General features: G+C 37.5%; 2 protein-coding genes across 2 annotated transcripts; both read right to left on the bottom strand.

Annotated features, from left to right (window-relative positions):
• Positions 1-252: 252 nt before the first annotated feature.
• LOC140014615 (uncharacterized) lies at positions 253-1,272 on the bottom strand. Its single transcript, XM_072065680.1, has one exon. The coding sequence runs from the start codon at positions 1,270-1,272 to the stop codon at positions 253-255; it is 1,020 nt and encodes a 339-aa protein (XP_071921781.1).
• Positions 1,273-13,608: 12,336 nt separating this feature from the next.
• On the bottom strand, positions 13,609-16,942 carry LOC113732519 (BTB/POZ domain-containing protein At3g56230-like). The gene is made up of 3 exons (XM_027258345.2): positions 16,653-16,942; positions 14,686-14,862; positions 13,609-14,569 (listed from the first exon to the last, which is right to left on the bottom strand). The coding sequence occupies exons 1-3, from the start codon at positions 16,830-16,832 to the stop codon at positions 14,084-14,086; spliced, it is 843 nt and encodes a 280-aa protein (XP_027114146.1). The 5' UTR covers positions 16,833-16,942; the 3' UTR covers positions 13,609-14,083.
• Between the last annotated feature and the right edge of the window lie 3,925 nt (positions 16,943-20,867).

Raw genomic sequence — 20,867 nt, 5'->3', positions numbered from 1 at the left:
ATCAGGAAATACATCCGGATAGTCACTCACTACAGACACATCTTCAACCCTCAACTTATCAGTGGGAGTGTTTATAAGAAAAGCTAGGAACCCTTGTGCCCCTCTATGCAGTAGTTTCCTAGCCCGAATACCTGAAATCAATGTAGATGAAGCTAAACTACCCCTTACATCGAGCCTTAAGGTCGCCTCCCCCGGTATACGAAATTTTACTACTTTCCTCTTACAGTCAAGTTGTGCATCGTATTTAGCTAACTAGTCCATACCCAATATAACGTCGTACCCCTTAATAGCTAAACTTATAAGATTCCCTAAAAGCTTCCTCTCTCCTACCCAAATTTCATAATTAACATACACCATACCAGTAATCAAACGTTGATCCCCCGTAGGAGTACTAACTTCTAAGTCATAAGGCAAGCTAACAGGTTTTATATCAATGTCGCACATAAAATCGGGGTTAACAAAGGAATGGGTAGCATCGGGGTCTATCAAAATCCTGGCTAGACGATGTAAAACAGGGATCGTACCTTCTACGACCCCAGCGGAATCAGGGACTTGATGTTGCTCAAGGGAGTATACCCGAGCTGGCACCTTCGGCTTTGTCCCTTCCACCTTGGACTGCCCCGAGTTGGCCTTCGACGATTGGGTGGTTATTCTCGCCTCCCGAGGTAACACCGGGCAGTTGGCTATTTGATGCTCCGCACTCCCACAACGTAAGCATTTCCTCTCTTTCCTCCAACAGTTATCCTCAGTGTGATTTGGTTTCCCACAAAATCCACAAGGTCCACGAGAAACCGAGGCTGAACTTCCCTGTGAGGCACTTCTCTGTGGGCCCCGTCCATTGTGATCACCCCTTGGCGGAGTCCCTCGTGCCATTCCCGGTAGTCTTCCTCCTCCGGCTCCCCTTCCAAACTTGGGAGGGATACCTTTATCCCCTTGAGTCGAACTACTCGCAGAGAATCCCCGTTTCTTCACTTGGAAATTCCTCACTTGAAGCCTTGCATTTTCAACTCGTAAAGCTTTCTCCACGGCGTCACTAAAGGTACTGATCTGGGCTACCGCCAGATACTTTTGAATTTCCATATTTAGCCCCTGGATAACACGCCGAACTCTCCTTTGCTCTGTCAAAATGTGTTCAGGGGCAAACTTAGATAATCGCGTAAACTGGCTTTCATACTCAGCCACCGATTGAGCTCCCTGACGGAGCCTAATAAATTCGTCCTCCTTCTTTTCCTGGACTAGAGGGGGAAAGTATTTCGCGTTGAAGTCCCTCATGAAGTTCACCCAGGTTCTTGGTGTTTGTTCTCAGTCCAAACTTCATTTGTATCACGTTCCACCATGAACGTGCGGCCCCTTCCAATTGGAAGACAGTGAAAGTAACCTATCTCTTCTCTGAATAGTGTAGGGCGGCAAAAATGTCTATCATTTTCGCTAACCACTTTTCGGCCACGTCCGGATCTGGCCCGCCCAGAAACTTTGGTGGAGAGAACTTCTGAAATCTCTCTAGGGCCCGATCATCACCCTCTACTAAATGACTTGGGTTTCCAGGTTGCTGGACAGGAGGTTGGCCCTGGTGTTGCACTACGTGGGCTAACAAGTCAGTCATTTGCTGCATAGCAGCAGCTATTTGGATATTGGGATCAACCCTAGGTTCAGGGTTTGGTTCAGACGTGGTTTCCCTAATACCCCTTTCTATCGTGGGTTGCCTAACTCCACGCCCACGGCCTCGTCCACTACGAGTGCCCTCCATTGGTCTAAGTCAATCTAAGGTCGAGGTACAAAGATAATGTTAAAGGGCATATAAACATAGTCATATAAGCATGAACAAATAACCAAAAGGAAACACCACATAAGACATGTATACACATAGAGCATTTATACATAGAACACATAACTGTGTCAAACAGTCATACAAGAGCGGTCAACCAAATATATACAAAAGAAATCCCAAAGAGGGTCTGTCAAAATACAATGTACAACCTAGGTCCCAAAAGTGCAAAACAACTAACCAAAAGCTTTTCCTAGGTGTCCCTCACACGGGATCAAAACATGGCCCAAAAACTCTAACCTAGTTCTCAACTGAGCCAACCGACTCCTCCCCAGAGCTAGAGCTAGGGGCGCTTCCCTCACCTGGAGCTCCGTCACCTGGAACTCCCCCTGTCACATTGGCGCCAATCACTCCCTGGATTAGCGCCTCACACTCGTTAATAATGTCACCGGATCGGTCTCTAACCTCCCGGACCACCCTAGTGAGACGGCCGTTCACCACCTGCAACTGTTCCCTCAGAGCGTTCGTTCACTCTTGCTCCATAGCCATGTCCCCCTGGAGCTCCCGAATGCGATCCGCCTGCATCCTCATGATACCCCTCACACGCTGCAGCTCGGTGTGATCCCTAGCAGCGGCACGCCTGAGCCTCCTCCTCTCATCTAACACGGCTGCGACCACATAGTCAGCGTAGGAGTAGCACTGGCAACGACCACAATGCCTAGTCCGACTGGCCGTGCTCCAGCACCGATTCGGTCATCCGGCCCTCTCCTCGTAGTCGACGACACGAAAACGTCTCTAAGACGGCCCACCTCCACTCCTACTAGCTCCATCCATGACCTATAAGGATATCCACAGTTTACAGTTTAGATAGAGTAATCATACTTAAACATATCCTAACACAATCTCCAAAAGTTCTAACAATCAAGCTTCGGGTTCGCCCAGGTTATTTCTAACCTAGGCTCTGATACCACCTGTGACAGCCCTACCTTCCCCTAAGGTGTACCAAAGGGGTTAGCGGACTCCCTGCCCAACTCTTGCCAGGACTACTAAGACGGTAATACACAAATTCAAGTCGTTCCGGAATCTATTGGCTCGCTTAACCAAACCACAAATCCATGAAACGGAAAATGAAAATCGAAACGGAAAACAAATAGTGACTACCACGTCACAATCCGACCAAGACCCAATCGAAGACAAGTAACTCCATATAATCCTTGAAATGGATGTATACAAACCAAATATAACACATGAACATGAGTACACACGTTTACAAAACCACATTCGTATATTTACACATCAAAAGGCAATATTTGAATCCAAACACAATGAGGGTTTCCAACCATGGAGGAGCTATACAAAATCTCTAAACTAGCTCAACTCATTTTTCAAAAGCAAAAGTCCAAAAGATGGTTCACTGTAAAGAAAACAAAATTTAACGGAGTGAGCTTTCGCCCAATGAGGTACTATCACGTAAATATACTAGGATCACATAAACACAAGAATATTCAATCCAAATAAGTTCATCAAGTGAGTAAAATCAACACCACACAACTATAGAGAATAAAAGGATACGGACGGCTCTCAAGAGCCCTTTACCTCTTTTGCCATGCTTGATCTCATCTCATTGACTCTCCGTCAATGTATACAGTGTAATCATAACCGTAGACTCCTCTTTACTCCAATATTCCGTCCACCACATATTCCCCTTACCGGGCCCAAACACCAAGCAGTACAGAATTGGTAATACTCGATTATACCGGAATCAAGGGTCTCATACCCAAAGATTCTCAAATACAGTCCCTATGGCTTGTCAAATGTCCTCGACCAAATCCTTACCGGCTCGAGTCAATTGACTTCCAATGAGGTAGAGCTCAGAGTTAACAGTAAAGGTCCAGAGTTAACAGTAAAGGTCGTTGAATACATGTCCAAACGACACCAAATCAAGTACAATCAAGAGTATTTCAAGTGACATAATAAACAGTCAAGTAGGCCGGAGAGTACGAGAGTGGTAAAGTACACCCTCGCCTCACCTGGCCCAAACAATAATCACAACTAGTCCAATCACAGAATTCAAGTACAAGAAAGCCACGGAATAACAAACATGTGAGTAATACACTCACCAAGTCCAACAAAGCAATTTCACAAGTTTTCGCCCGACGTGAGCCTCGGATCACCGGCACGCCCTATAATAAGCAAAAAAGTACAATTAAGACTCGAACACGAGTCGAATACCTTTTTAAATGAACTATTAAGGCAAAACCCAAAGATAGGTTGGAAATGAAAAACACATAACTACTAGGGTTAAAAGTAGAAACAAACCCCAAAACCTTTCATTTCTATCCAACCTCAACCCAAACTCACAAAATCCAATACCCTAGACATTTGGACAGCATTTCCCCTAAAATTTCAGTTTTTCCATCCTACAAACCAACAATTAAAATGCATCCATCACAACCACAAGCACCCAAACAATTCATAGGTCATTCAATACACGTCATTAGGGTCACAATACCCCTTAATCATAGCCAATTAAAGGCTCAACAACCAACCATAGAAAACCCCCAATTAGAAACCCTAAATCTGAAATTTTCCGCACAAGCAGAAATTTTCCGCAATTAACGCACAAGAGAGCTATTTAACACCATTTAGAACCATCAATTCAAGCCCAACCATATTCATCACAGGAAAACAGAAAAATTCTTACAAAAATCAGAAAATTAGCTAACTTCACTCTAATCCATAAAATCTTCCATAAAATCCACTAGTTAGCTACCATAAGGCACCAATTGGCCATTATTAGGAACAAAGAGTGAGTTCCAAGCAAAATACCTTAACTCTTCAAGAAAGGTAGTAGCTTAGGGGTTTCTTCTCCAAATCAACTCCACCAAGACCTTCAAATTCCCTTAGCAAGGCTTTTTTGTGGACTAAATCAAGGTTTAATCAGTTGGTTTTCAAGGTTTGTGCAAGAATAGAAGATGAAAGGTTGAAGCTTTCTTTTCTTTTCTTCCTAGAGTGGTTCGGCCAAGATGGGGATGAAATGAAGATGATTTGAGTCAATTTTGGTCTTTTAGTAAAGTTAAAGAAAGTTAGGCAAAAGTTAGGCAAGTCAACTCAAGTAAGAAATCGACACTTAGCACTTTGTTGTTGCTTGAAGTTATTTTCTTGTCTCCCCATGGTTAATCCATCTAGGTAACCTCTAATTAACTCCTAACACCTAGGAATTAAATCCCTTTATGCAAAATTTAACCTAATTGGCCGATTTTTTCTCACTTAATGCACTAGCGGGTCCCACGTCCAATATACACTCCTAATTTCTCATGAACTAACTTATACTAGAAAAATAATTTAAAAACTATATTTACTGATAAAATATTGTTAAAAAGTAATATAATAAAGAAAATAAAAGAAAACGGGTGCACAGGAATAAAATAATGCCTAAATTTTTTTTTTCTGGGTTCTCACACCGTACCAGACCCACACGTCAAACAAGTACCTAGGGTTCGTCAATCTCCTCAACTGAGCCCTTTGCCTACACGATTCGACCAACTAGCCATGGGGTTGGATTTAGAACCCCAAGTGTTCAAGTATTCATGATTTGGGTTTGGAACCCCAAGTATTCAAGTGTTCATGAGTGGAGCTGTCACCCAATGCACAAGCATGTCACGATTAGAGACATTTGCGGTCACCTAACACTCCGGTATTCAAGCATGTCACGAGTTCAAATCACGAGTTCAAGTAACTGGTAAACAGGTTAGGAAATTCTTCCTTTATTCAATGTTGTACAACTTACCCAACCGCTCTAAAGCTGGTCTCAAGTAATAGTTCCAACGAAGGGCCCAGTTCAGCCATTACCGGCTTATATTCACGTATACGCATGAGTAACTAAAGGCTGTGTAGTTTACCCGACGTCTTGAATAAGGGTGCCAGCGAAAAGGCCAATTCAGCAGCTGCAAGAAGATATACAGCCGGCCTACATTCATGCACATGTACATTCAAGTCGGCATGCAAGATTTTATAATTCAATCTCACAAAGGTCGAGTGCAAATAAGTACACATTCACCTAACAAAGATCAAGTCAAGTAAGTTTAGCATGTTAAGTATTTCAAGCATTTCAAGTATGTCAAGGTCAAGTATTTCAAGTCAAGCCTCAAGTCACACGTATATCAAGTTACTTATACATGTATAACCATTCACTCATAAACAAGATAGTCAAAGCCCAATCAAGTTAGGTTAAGTGCGATAAAATACACACTCGCCTATGAAATAACAATTCAGAATCCCTAACAATTTCTAACAGAAACTCACATTTGATCAAGTAACATGGAACATGCAGTTGGATCACTCACCAATTGATTACAATTTTTTTACTTCAAACACGGGTTCATCTTCTCAAGTCCTATTGTCATATAAACTATCAAGAGTCTATCCATTTAAAGTCAAGATAAATGAGAAAATATAGGTTCAAAATTTCACTTAACAAACACAGAAAATTGCAAGTTTAATCCTAATATAGCTTCCGAAATGGCACGGTTTCTTGTTCAAATCAAGGAAAAACCACATGTATGATAGGTCCATGTTTCAAGTATAATATGAGGCAAAAACATGTTGATTATAGTCAAGAATTTTGAAGACAACGGGACAAGATTTTCAGGCACAAAACTGAAAATTTCAAGCAAGAAAATATTTGGAGAAAACTCATTTTCCTTCTCTTGTCCTCTTCGTTTTGACTCAAATCCAACATCTAGGTGAAGATTTTGGTTTAACAAAATTCTTGCGCAAAACCTTGTCAAAATCACCACAAAATTCTGGAAATCAAAGCTGGAAAATCGCCTTTTTGTAGCCAGCCAACTCTAATAGAAATTACAGCAAGTTTTTCCAAAATTTTCCAACAAAACTTCCAACTTTCAACTTTATTTTCTTGGCGAAATAACTATCAATCAAGATATCATGTCATGACATACATGAACCATCTTCTTAGCAAACAAACCCATCAAAATTTCATATATTCAAAACTCTAAACTAAACTAACTAGATTATGCACCAAAGCTGGAAATTGCAACATAATCTTGACAAACCATGAAATCTTCCATAAAAGTCATGCCTTTTACCTTATAGAGTATCATCCATCAAGTAGATGCAAAGACAAGTGAAGAAAGATAAGGTTGCTATCAAGTTTACCTCTTAAATCCCACAAAACAAAGCTGAAAATTCACAACATAATCTGAAAATCATGAAATCCACCATACAAGTCTTTCCTTTAACTTCTATAACATCATATATCAAATAAACTCAAAGATAAGGGAAGATTTCTAGCAAAGTTCACCTCTTTACCTCTAAAACCTTAGATGGACAGCCAAGCAAGAAGTACTCAAGAGTTTCTTCCTCCAAAACTTCTCCAATAACTTCCTTCCAAGCTTGATTCAAGGTTTGTCTGAGTAGACTAGGGTTTTCTCTTGCTTTCCCTCACTAATCAAGCAAGAAATCAAGGCTTGAACTTGGAGTTGGTTTTCCCCTCTTTTCCCCTCTAGAATTTCTGCCAAGACAAGATAAAGAAGAAAGAAATAGTGAAGAAAGAAAAGCTTATCTTGGTCAAGGTCTTGGTCAACTTTAGTTGGCTACTTGACAAATGGCAAGAAAAGAAGAGATGTCTATCTTCTTGTCTCTCTATTTGTCTCTAGTTCATCAAGATATCTAGAGCTTCTCCTAACTCATAACACCTCATGTCACATATTCCTTTTTGCGTAAAACTCCTTCTAATCCTCCAAATTTACTGCATACACCTCACTAGTTGGTCACACTAGTATACTGCATTATGAATCTTAACATGCACCAAATTAAACATGTACCAAGGTAAATAATACAATAGGAGAAAAATCATGACGCAACCATTAAAGCAATCAAGAATTTAAGACAAGTAAGTTCAAATCAGAACTATAAAGACAAGTAGAATTTCTGGGCCTCACACTTTTTCTCACCAATACAGTACCCTTCTTACTCACTTTCAACCACAAATCACACAATAATATGCTTATAACATAAGGTGAGATATTAACCCTGCATTCCAGCAAAACTCAATAAAGAAAATTGCATCTAAGAGCTGAAACTTCAAGCTTTCTCCATGGCTCAAAGCTGGGAAAAAATTTCTAGCAAGAAGACAGTTTGTTAAATGAATTTTCTCCAATAAACTCTTTATTTTTCACTCAAACCCAACATGCATGTGAAGATTAATGTGTTATAAAGTATATTGAGCAATTATCTGAAATTCTGCAGCCAAAATTCATGGAGAAAACTGGAAAATTCTCTCTCCCTCGCTCAACCAGTCAAACAAGTTTCTAGCAGTTCCTTCAAACTTTTTTTCTAGCCAAGTTATCAACTTTCCACTAGATTCAAAGGTAAACATACTATAGATATCATGCAAAGCAAGAAATAAGACATATATCATACATTCCTAGTAAAAATTTCTCCAAAAATTCAAATGAAAAACTGTGGAACAAGACTATCTATCACATGCTTAAGAACTAAAATTTCCTGCAAGATCTACCACTGGTTTCCACCTATTTTCATCTTCAAATCAAGCATGCAACCACATATCTCTAAAGTATATGGAATGATTGAAGTTTCTAGCCATTTTACCTTATTATTCTATTACAAATCAAGCTGGAAGTTAGCTTACCTTTTTCTCCTCGGTCCAGGCTTGAAGAATGGACAGCTTCCTCTCTTCCTTCACTCACCAATTCTTTTGGCTGGAACAATGAAACAAGACACCAAATTTCCACCCTACTTTCTCTACTTTTCACTCAACTGGAACAAGGAAGCAAAACTCTAGATTTCCTCTCAACTTTTCTTCTTTCTCTCAGCTGAAACAATGGAGCAAGACAAAAGAAAGCTTTGACTAAAAAAGTTTATGTCTTGTGCATGGTTACCGACACTTGGCACTTAGTCATCTCCACTTGTCAATCATATGTGACTTGTCAAGAGTTATTCTAACAATTATTCCTCACTTCTATATTATCATGTTATATCCCTACTAATTTCTTGTTCTAGTTAGTTTTAATTCCTATAAGGGTTGATATTGCACTAATTTAAGGTACAATCAAGTTGTTTAATCACAAGAAACAGGTAAACTTGTAAATTAAATAATAGCAAGCAGATTGTAATACATTCAAATTTTAGATGAAACATAGATTACATAGATAAATTTTTGGGCTCTCACATCATGCATCCAAATCTACTAATATAAAAAAATCCTCTAAATATATAAAAAAATATTAATTCAATTTTACTTTGGTTTGAAGACTAGCAAATAGAAGAAACTGATAAACCCATTTTATGGTTATCGTTCTTTCTTCTACCAAACCATTAAATGTGAAGTACACACTAGCAAATAGAAATTGTCCAAAAAAAAAGAAATTGTCAAATCTCTTATCTTAGAGAAGTAATGTGATTAATAAGCAAGGCTACGCATTCACATGTATATCCATATGCATGTTAGTTCTAGCTAATTTTAGGCATTACTTACTAATTAATGCTATATTAAGAATGTTAGATAACTTAATTTGAAGGTTTTGTTTGTTTCTGCAGTGAGGAAAAAACACGCACACACATGACTACCATATCTACAAAGAAAACAAAATCCACACACACAGACACAGCAGCAAAATAATAAATCTAAGCTACCTAACACATGGTATCAGGGGCCAATATTTTGAAACTTAGACCGTTAATTGAATCAGCGAGGTGTTCGGGTCAAGATTCAACCTGTGGGACCAGTTCAACCTTGGATCAATGAATTTGTTGAAAAATAGTAATTTATATAAATATATATGCACAAAATAAGACATCCAATGGACTAATTTAAGACTTTATATGATAAAAAGTTTAATATTTTCAAAGAACTTGGATTTTTACAAATAAATTTTGAAACTTAGATCGTTAATTGAATCAGCGAGGTGTTCGGGTCAAGATTCAACCTGTGGGACCAGTTCAACCTTGGATCAATGAATTTGTTGAAAAATAGTAATTTATATAAATATATATGCACAAAATAAGACATCCAATGGACTAATTTAAGACTTTATATGATAAAAAGTTTAATATTTTCAAAGAACTTGGATTTTTACAAATAAATTTTTTAAATTATAAGTTCAAATAAATAAATTTCATCTCAATTTTAATTGTATCTACCAAAAAATATCTTAAATTCAAACAAAAAATGCCACAATATTATGAAATTATACAAAATTCATGTCTATGGGAATTAGACATTGTCAATTTAAATTTTAAATCATGTTTTTGGGATTTAGAGATTGTAACTTAAAAGGAATGAAGCTTGGAGTTTGGAGGATGACAAGAAAATAGAAAATAGAGATGTAAACTTGATAAGAGGCAAAAAATAAGAAGAAATTGAATGGATGTGGGATTTAATGATTAGTTTTTAGGGTTAAGGGAAACCTATTCTTTTTTTATTATTTTTTTTCAATTTAATAGACAAAAAAAAATTACTGATTCAACGGTTCATTCTGGTTCGCACTATTCGCGCAATTTGAACGGTTCTTACCGGTTTTTAAGTTCAATCAACTCAAATATGAATCAAATTGGAGCTATGAACGGTTTACGATCCGACCGATCGAACCGGCCAATTCGAACCGGGTTTCAAAACAATGGTCAGGGCTAAAAAACTAGTCGTATAAAAGTAGACAAAACTTCATACGGAGAAAGTCTTTCCATCAGTGAAAAAGACTTCTAAAGGTCGTTGCATCAAACACATTGTAAACAATTATACAAGACTCAGATTTACACACTTCTCCAAACTGATTTCTACTGAATTGCACCAATCTTTGTCTTTCAGATCTCCTCTTGAAATGTTTGTTGTTTACTACCATCATTACTTGTTTGACAAAGGTGATGGGGAGAAACTTTAATGCCGTTTCTGTTATACTAAGGAGTTTGAGCCTATCCGTCTCTTCTTCCAATCGCAATGCTGGTGGTACTTTCGAGTATTTCTCTCCAAGCCCACTTCCTCTTTCGTTGCCCTTTGGTTGTAGTCATAGCAATTTGTTGATCTTTTGGTGCATTTTCATTCTGCTAGGGGAATTGAGTCGCAAAATAAGGGAGTCTTTAAATCCGGGTTTGGTGAAAATATTAGCAATCTTTCTGGATTGACTTACAACTGAATGAAAGTATTTATATTTGAGTCTATAGAGGTTAGCAGATTTTTGTTCGCTGAAGTTTTACAATTTGAGTCTTGAATGCAAAAACTACCATGTCATGCCAGCTGCTGTCTTATCAAATCTAGTTCAAAACCATTTTTTCCATGTTGCTAATGAATACTAAGCACTCAATCAAATGAGTGAATCTGAGTTCCATTTTAACAATGCACTGCATTCAGGGCTGGGTTGAGATGCTCGAAATGTTTGGAGCTTGAATTCTTCTTTTTCTACTATGTATTTGTGGACTATTTGGTCTCTTGCAGTGTGTCTAGTTTTTTCCCTTACAAAGCTTTTGCTGGTGACTTATCCTTTCATATACATTGCCTTATCCTGGGAGTGCGCCTTTCCTTGGGTATTTGGCTCTCCAACTAGATTCATTCTTCTGATCTGTCCAAATTTTTGTACTAAGGTTTGCAGTTTGAGGGGTCATTGCTTTCAAAAATGTTATCTGCAGAAAGGTACTTTCAAAATGGAAAACGGAGGTTGTTTCTAGAATTAATCATTCTGTATAAGTTATTGTTTTAGGGTTTCTTTAGAGGGTTGAACAACGGTGTAACACCATGACTCGTCTTCAAAAAGCAGTTATTAGATGTCTTCCACTAGATGCATCTACTTTTTTCATCTTACTGAATTTGGTGCCCCATAAGCTAGGGAATCTTACTTCTCTCCATGATAGTCAGTTGTTTGCCCCAAGCGCAGAGAGTACGTAATAGGAGCTAGAAGTATCAAATGGATTAGAAATAGTCACTTGGGACGTTTACCTTGTCTTGCATTTTTAAGCTTTACCAAAGGGTAACTTTAGTTGCTCAATATTGACTTGCTTTTTGGGCTTGAGTTCCTCTCACTGTTGTTCTATGCTGGATTTATGCCTCTGAAGAGATTCTTTGGGAACTATTTTTCTTGACTTATAATGTTGTCCATATTGCATGTTCACTATTTGCATTTTGGGCTCTTTAAGCAATATCTCTTGTATGACATGTTCCAAGTTTATGCTTTTCTTGGTAGCAGTTATACCTTAAAGCGTGTGTCAACATACACTCCTTCCTAGGGATATATTCAAACTGAGTTGAGTCTGGTTATAGCTTATGGAGCTTCAGAAGGGTTGAATTCTGTAATTGCTCGAACTTGAGCAAGCTCTACAAGTTGAGATCGAGCTCGATGAAACCATTTGATGATTTAGGCCGACCCAACTTCAGTTCAATATTGGTGATGCAGTAATTAGGATCTCCTACCTTGCTTGTTTTGGTTATTTTATGGAACTTAAGAAGCATTGAAGAACTTTATAAATGATACAGAGCTTGATGAGCTTTCCGCATAAGTATGTGAGTACTCTAGCTCAACTCAAACTTGATCGATTCTAGTCTAGTGGAACTTTTGAGTGAGTTGAAATTGCTTCAACTTAGCTGGTCATACTTAGATTAGAGCATTACATTAGATCTGAAAATTGAATTTTTGTTGATGTGAATCTCAATAATGAGCTGTGTCGGGCAACCTGTTTGAGATGCTTGCGTTGTTAGGTGCCTTCATCATCAAAAGAGTCAAATGAGTAAAAGGTTAAAATTACAGGTAGATTATGTTATTCCTTTACCGTTTGACTTGAAGAGTAATTGCAAATTTTTTTTATTACTGTAACATTTTTTTTGCTGTGGTATGTGTCAAACAAAAAGATTTGGAATATGTGCAGAGGATAATAAAAAAGTTATTTCCAAATAATGAAGAATTTAAACAAACATTATTTCTTTTTTCACTACACATGATTTTTTAAAATTTCTATCTCCTTTATTCTTTGTTTATTGTCACACTCTTTTTAAACTCTTTTACGTAAAAACAAACAAACATGTGTCTATATATATATATATATATATATATATATATATATATATATATATATATATATATATATATATATATATAGATATTTGTGATCACACGGACACATCAATATGTATCATATTCTCATAATATGAGGAAGGAGGAGGCCAATTAGAAAATATAAAGGGGCTGGAGGTTGGACCCCCAATCAAATAAGTCTATTACTGCACCTTCTTTTCTTTTCTTTTCTTTTCTTTTTTTAACAAAGAGAATCTAAGCAAGCTTCGTTGTATATGCACAGTAGGCAATATAAAAGTTCCCTAAACTCTCATCGGCTGTAAACCCAGTTATATATTATTCACTTCAGCAAAGGGTTTAAAGAAAACGGTACAGGGAGTCTGATAGAAAAACTAACTAGGGAGTTTGATAGAAAACTAGCTCTTGGACAAGTAGTTGATTACTTGGTGCTATTTTGTCGAAATTGAGAGACGAGATTTATACACAAAAGAATTTGATTGCAAGATCAATACTCTTCCTTGTTACTTATATTAACGAAAGTTACCTTACCCAGCCAAACAAAGTAAGCTTGAAGCAGTTTGATATTGAACAAACATCACACACCCACACCACGATGGTTTGACAATTTTGAGACGATGTAGAACTGTAGGAGGAGTTGCTTCGAGCTCAACCGTCAGCTGCATACTACCCAATTACTAGCATGCTATGGCTGGTAAACATGTTGGTCCTTCAGATTTCAAAGCCATGTGGACCATATCTTCACTTTAAATTAGGAGGAAGTGAAGGACTTGGAAAGCAGAAGAATAATGCAGAACAGGTATACTACTCGATACATTCCAGGGACAAAATTTAAAGATAACTTGGCATCTAACTAGTTAACTATGGAAGATAGTACTACATACAGTCCACAAGCAGTTCATCCCATCGAAAAAAAGAAAAAGAAGAAAAAAAAATCACAACATTCAAGAGCAGCAAATTGCTGATCCTATTCAAAATCTATTAGTTGACACAGAAAGTCAGACACACTTGAAAGTCCAGGCCATTTTGGGGCAAGTGGATCACTTGTGATGAAGAGGATGAGCTTCCAGAGAATGATTCAGAGTTTTTGCAGAATGGAACCATTCAGTACCAGACACGAAATAGATCTTCCAAAGAACCAGGCCCTTTTTGAATAAGTCAATTCATTTGGGACCCTGCCGATCCACTCTTTTTCCTTTACAAAGATCAGCCTCCTGGCTCTGTGTTTTCACATCGAGAATTTTTTTCAGATGAAGAGATGTCACAAGGGCTTGAAGAAGGTAAATGGACCTTGTTTTTGGTTCGTGTCAATTTTCTCCATCAAGGATGCCCTGGTTATCTGCACAGTTAGATGAGGATTCTTAACTGCAAATGCATCAAATCTATCAGAGAAAACTACATCCTTCACGTTCTTTACAATGAAGTTTAGGGCATTCTCCTTCAAAGTTGAGCTGGAACAAGTATCAGCTATTTCCAGGACATCAAGAACATTTGATGAGCTTAAGGATCCGAGCATTTGTTTCTGACAAAATTTCTGAAGAAATGGAATCTGATATTTATCTGCAGCAATTGACAATGTAAAAACATGTTTATCCATCTTATCTTTAGGCAAGTCTCCGCTATAAAGAAACTCCAATAGAGACTCCAGCTCCGCATAATTCAATTCCTGAAAGGTGATGGTGTCATTTGGAGGAGCCTTGCATTGGTCTGAATCTAACATGTGTTTCAATATAATCGACCTAGCTGCCTGCATCATTCGAGCACAAAATTTATATCACCAATTTGCAAGCTAAATGTCACAGGATTACATTCAACCCTGTCCACAATCCAGAAAAGTAGATACATTACAAAAAAAAGAATCACCAGGAGTGCTCTATGTGCAGGTAACGAGGGTTCATCAGTTCCAGGTTTGACGAGAATATCTGCATGAATTTGTTCTTTAAATGCAGCAGCAAATCCACTTAGAAAATTCAGTTTTTCATTAAGTTCGTCCTCCATCTCCTTCATTTGCTCCATAAATTTCAACGCATTTCCAAGTCCCTGATAGGTGAACAGTACAAATGAGACGTTTCATAGTGGGCACTCTCCTATTTGACAAACATCAATCTTCTCTAAGTCTCATAATCACAGACCCCCACCACAAAAATTGAATAAGGGAAAAGTCAACCTACAAAAGAGCTATACATGCACTTAATAACATCATTCCTACTTTCGTAATTTAAAAATTTGTATTTGATGTTTACAACATGGCAATTTTGATTTAATCAGAGCACTTTGAGTATAAGATGATAAAGTACTTTTGCATCCTTCTCCCATCCCTGATCTGTCTAAATTCAACAGGCATAATCCTAAATATGGTATCCAACAGTCTAGTGGTAAACTCTAAAGAATTATATTATATTAAACAAAAACATTCTGTTAGTTGTTTGCACTGTATAATCTTTCTCATTTTACCAAGTGTAAATACATCAGGCCATTTTTCTGAAATACTACCCCGCTAACCCTTAAGAATGCACTGCATTAGCAGACATATCTGTCACCAAAACCAGGAAGAAACACCCCAGGGGCCACTTCCACAGCCATAGTGGCAGGACCACAAGTCCAGGACTTTTTTTATTTTCAACCCTTTCAGTCGCATATGGATTTTAGCCTGTGCAACAAGGCAGTAATGGCGCAAAAATTGACTGAGAGGATAAATCGATTCAAACCTTGTCATCCTCACCTCTAAACCTGGAGAAACAAGGAGTTTTTTTTTTCCTTTTTTTTTTGGTTTGGGGTGGGGGGGGGGAGGGGGGAGAAAGGGAGGGGATGGACCACAAACAGGATTAATTTGGGATCATAAATCATAATGTTGGTAGAAGAGCACCACAATTTCAATTATTAAGCTCGCTTTACTAGCCACATGATTACACTGACTGACAGTTATGATGACCTCTTCAGTCCTCACATAGACTACAGTCATTATTTGGCAATTCTAAATTCTAAAATTTACTTTGCAAAAAAAAGAAAAAAGGTGATGATTACACAATCATATTCAAATATCAACTGCCTCTGAATATCTTTTACCAGTTGCTCTATGTATAATGTCAATATGGAGCTAAAACAGTAAAAGTTATTAATAGTTATAATGACATCTTCAGCCTTCACGCTCGCTTTAATAGCCACAAGATCACAAGGATTAACAGTTATACTGACCACTTCAGTCTTCACATAGACTTCGATTTTTAAGCTGGCTTTGCTAACCACAGGATTACGGTCTTCAGATAGACTTCATTCATTATTTGGCAATTTTAAAGTCCAAAATTTGCGTTGCCAAGAAAAAACATTTACACGATTATAATCAAATAGCAACTGCCTCTGAAAACCTTAAATCAGTTGCTCTACATATAATATAAATATGGAACTAAAAGCAGTAAAAGTTATTCTAATGGCCTACCCGAAAAAAGTTATTTTAATGAATTTTAGTCTATTTGATTCAAACGACCACAACCACAAATCATCAAGTAAGTTATGATTAATTTTACACTTCTATAACAGGAGTGGAAAACATATTTGGTGAGGGAATGGCTTACTTAATAAAAATGACTGCAGTATTCATGCTCATACCCTGATATTAACTAACCCTGATAACTTGACTCCACTTCAGAATTCAAAGGATGTTTATGGTGGAGGAAATCTTTAATCTTCACCATGTTTGACTAGAATAAAATTTCAACAGAGACCAAAGCACGAGCTAGCCCTTTTCGCCCAGATTGCCAAATCAAGAATGTAATCCAAAACAAGAAACATGACAAGAGAGAATTACGTATCACTAATATTATCAGGATTACCGTGGAGGAAGAGGAACTAGTTCTAATTTGGTTGTCCAATCTTTTCTCATTCTGAAGTTTATTGGTTAAGACAATCATTCTTCTTGCATTCTCTCTGCAGTCGCTGCATATTGGATTATTTGAACCGAAGTTGCAGAATGAATTTGAACCAAAGTTGCAGAATGGACAATTCCAGTTCATCTTTCCTTTCTTCCCTCCTCCTTCGTCGCCCCCTCCTCAGACTTTGCAGGTAGAAGAGGCAGTGGTACTGTCTCCAGCCGCCAAGTCAATTTTAGTAGTATTACTTTACCTTTACTTTTGTCACACACTTTCTTTTGGTCTTCTTAGACCCGACCCTGGCAAAGTGGCAACCAGTTCTATCATGTACTAGTGGCAATGACAGACCGTGTGCGTGTGTAAATTTAAAAGGAAAAATTATTAAATTTTTTTAGTAGTTTTTTTTTTTAGTAGTTGTTGGAGATTTTTTTTTCTTTTTTTAAAATATGAATGAAAAAATTGTGTTTTTCTTTTTTTTTTTATAAAAAGTTGTTGATGGTTATTGCTTTATTGCAAGTTTTGTTAGGCTAGAAAAATGGGTGTTTGTGTGTATTTGTGTGTGTTTATTTTAGGGAGATGACGGTACAATGTTGCCCTTTATTTAGAGAGTAAAATAAGAATTATAAAAAGTAATACAAAGAGTTTGTACCAACCCCACCTCTCTCTCCTTTATATATAGTACATAGATATGGTATAAATATTATACATAAAAGAAGAGGAGGGAGTGGGTGTTAACTATTTGTCATTTTTTATGGTTCCTAATTTACCCTTCAAATAAATGACAAAATGGTATTACTTTCTCTCTAAAATAAACACACACAAAAACAAACACACACCTCCATTTTTCAATCCTAATAAAATTTGACATAAGGCAATAACAGCCAACAACTTCCTATTAAAAAAAAATTACTTTCATTCACATGTCTAAAGAAAGCCTCCAGCAACTACCACATATTTAATAACTTTTAAAATGAACTATCTGTGTTGTGCTTTCCGGCTAAATTAATGATGAAATCCATTGGATTGATCACTAACACAGCACTTTCATTACTTCAGTGACCAATTTGAAACAAAATAAAGTTGGATAGTCAAAAGTATACCATTTCAGTAGTTCACTGGTATGGAATATTTTTGCCCAAAAAAATATATAAATTGTTAGCATATTACAGGATCGGTTTGTCCCTCAGGGGTTTGAGTCACACGAAAACAAAAAAGAAATAAATTGTTTATGTGTGTGTATTGTTCTCCCACATAGGCCAACCTAAAGGGAATGAATAGAGTGATATGCCAATGATAGTAATTCTTCGGATAGATTAACCTGTCCCAACTCAACCAAACAATTATAAAGTTGAAAGTAGATAAATTAATAGAAACAAACTGTAAATAAAATGCAGTAAAATTAAAAGAGCGAGGGACAGAAAGTCTATAGTGGTTCAGCACTAAAATCGACATCCACTACCCAAACTCTTTCTTCCTAACTGGAATATAAGAAACTAAATGCCTTTAACCTTTGACAATTGTAACACAAACTGATTGATATTGTGAGGCCCCAGTCCGTTCGTAAGCTGATATGAGGGTTATTCGTTAATCGGTGGGGTGGTTTCGGGTTTTTATCGCCCGCCTTTTCTACATTTTTCTTTATTGGAAATTTTCCCAGATAATTTTTCTGAGTAAATATAGGTTTTAGATGAGTTTTCAAGTATCGGTTAGGTTTTGAGAAATTAAGAACGTATATCGGACGTGGGACCCACTAGTGCGAAAAGTTCGGAAAAATTCGGCCAATAAGGTTAAGTTTCGGATACTGTGTAAAATTTATCGGGTGTTAAGAGATAAGTAGAGGTTGTGATGTGATTGTTGAGAGAGAGAATAAAAGGATAGAGATGCTTTAAATAGAGTGACAAGTGTCACTATCTCATTGGTTGGACTTGTTAGACAATTATTGACTTTTTTGACTTTTTTACCATTTAGTTAAATATCACACAAAAAAATTACAAAAATTCACTCTTTTCTTCTCCTCTATGGCCGGCTCTCTCATGAGCAAAGAAGAAAGAAAACTCTTCCCATTTCTAGCTTCCATCTAGCTCAAATCTTCCAAAACAATCACATAAACTTGGTTCTACTCCATAAAATCTCTTCATTAGGTGATAGTTAGTAGTTTGGTGAAGTGTTTGGAGAAGCTAAGGTGTCAAGCAACTCTCTCTCTCTCTTGTTTTACTAGGTGAGTAGTGAATGAACCTTCTCCTTTATCTAATGAAGCTTAATTGATGCCTAGTGATAGTTCAAGTGATGACTTTTGTGGTTTATTTCTTGTTTTTGGATGAATTGATGAAGTTTTCAATTTATTGATGAATTTTCTGGTTTAATTGTGATCATGATGTTGTGGTTATCTATGATGGTTGGAATTGATGGCTAATAACTCTAGTAGGTGTAAATGATTGATAATTGCAATCAATTTCTGTTTTGGAAGAAATTCTGGAAAATTAGGGTTCTTGGTTCTTCATTCTGTCCGAAATTTTTGGTCCTAGATAGAGGCCGAATTGGCCTTTTCTTAAAACATGAAAGTTGTAGGTATTGATGTGTTTGTGGTGTCTGTAAAATTTCAGGTCATTTGGAGTAGTGTAGAGTGAGATATGTCGATTTTACTGTTGCTGTTCTGGGTTGATCAGAATGTGTGAACTGCGTTTAAACTCGTCTGTTTTGACTGGCATTGCTTTCGATTTGGATGTTGAGGTCTTCTGATGAAATGTAGCCCTGTGTCTAAGCTTTCGAATGGCTTTGGAATTTCTGGATTTGGACTTGTGTAGGCTGAGTTATGATGTTTGTACTAGGATACGGTTTGTGAACCTGTTTTGCGATTCTGGTATAGTGTCTTGCATTTTTGACCTTGTTATCTTCAAAACTGGACAAAGTTTCCTTCTTCAACATTGTAGCCCCTTAAGTCCTGAATATTTATGTAAAGTTTCAAGTCAAACGGAGTAGGGTATTACGAGTGATAGACAGAACACTCAGGCCTGTTTTAGACATTAGTTTGGGTACGTTTTGCATTTCAGCTTCTGACCGTGGGGGTTTCCATTTTGATCCTGTACGATCTGGATTTTGATTCCTTCATAATAAATGTAGTTCTTGGTCACAGCTTCGAAACGCTATAAAGTGCGTCAAAATCCGAGTCCCGTAGCTCGAGTTATGATCGAAATAAGAATGCATGTCAGAACTGTTTTATATCCGGACAGTTTATGACTGGAGCTTTGGCTTCACGTTTGACTAGGTTACAAGCTGTTTGGGCTTGCGACCAAAACACCAAACTTATAGCCCTATATCATAGCTTTCTAACGCCCTTGAAATTTCATGAATCGGATTTATAAAACCTGAGATATAGCCGAGCAAATAAGGCCTGCCCGTGAAAATGACCATTTTCTGGTCAGATCTGTTTTGGTCCTGATGACCAACTTCCGTTCCGAATTTGGATTGTCGACCTTCATGAAAGTTGTTCCATCTGGAATGAACTAGCTAACTGCCAATTTGCAGCTCTTTTGCCCATGTGTAGCATAGAAAACAGTTTGCACTCAAAACTGACCATTTGTGCATTGGCCAGATTTCGTAAGTGATTGTGTTTGGTTCATTTGGGACTGAAGCCTCCAGTTTTAGTTCTGGATGTCTTCATAACACTTGTTGTTCATCCTGTAAGCTTCGATATGGCATCCAATATGCCTTAATCCGATATTCGTAGCTCAACTTATGATTAAAATAGAAACGAGTGTCAAATCTGCGTTTCCGCTAACGGCCGTTTCCGTTTCCGTCCGTCATATGTACGTGCGCGCGTGCCGTTTTTGCCGTTTTGTTTGTTTGAGGCACGATAGTAGCCGTTTACGATATTATGTGACACAATCTCCTATTTCAGACGGTGGTGAGCTGGGCGGATCTGGTGGGGTCCACTACTAGCTGATCATTTCGATCCGACTTCGTACTTTTCTATTTCCGTTTTGAGTAAGTATTCAGGCCAGTTTGGTGTGTTTTCTTTGCTATGTGTTTGAGATGTGTGAAAAGGGTACTTAGGCGAGGGTGTACTTTATCGCACTCGACCTAAACCCTAATTTGAATGTATAATTGTACTTGGCATATGTATATGAACCTTTTGGAACCAAAACCCTTGAGCTTGTGGCTCGGGGCGACTTTCGAGTA

Source organism: Coffea arabica, chromosome 9e, assembly GCF_036785885.1.
Source record: "Coffea arabica cultivar ET-39 chromosome 9e, Coffea Arabica ET-39 HiFi, whole genome shotgun sequence".
In the NCBI taxonomy this organism is placed as follows: domain Eukaryota; kingdom Viridiplantae; phylum Streptophyta; class Magnoliopsida; order Gentianales; family Rubiaceae; genus Coffea; species Coffea arabica.
The sequence above is the reverse complement of the archived record's forward strand: the minus strand, read 5'-3'. Positions and strand labels throughout refer to the sequence as shown.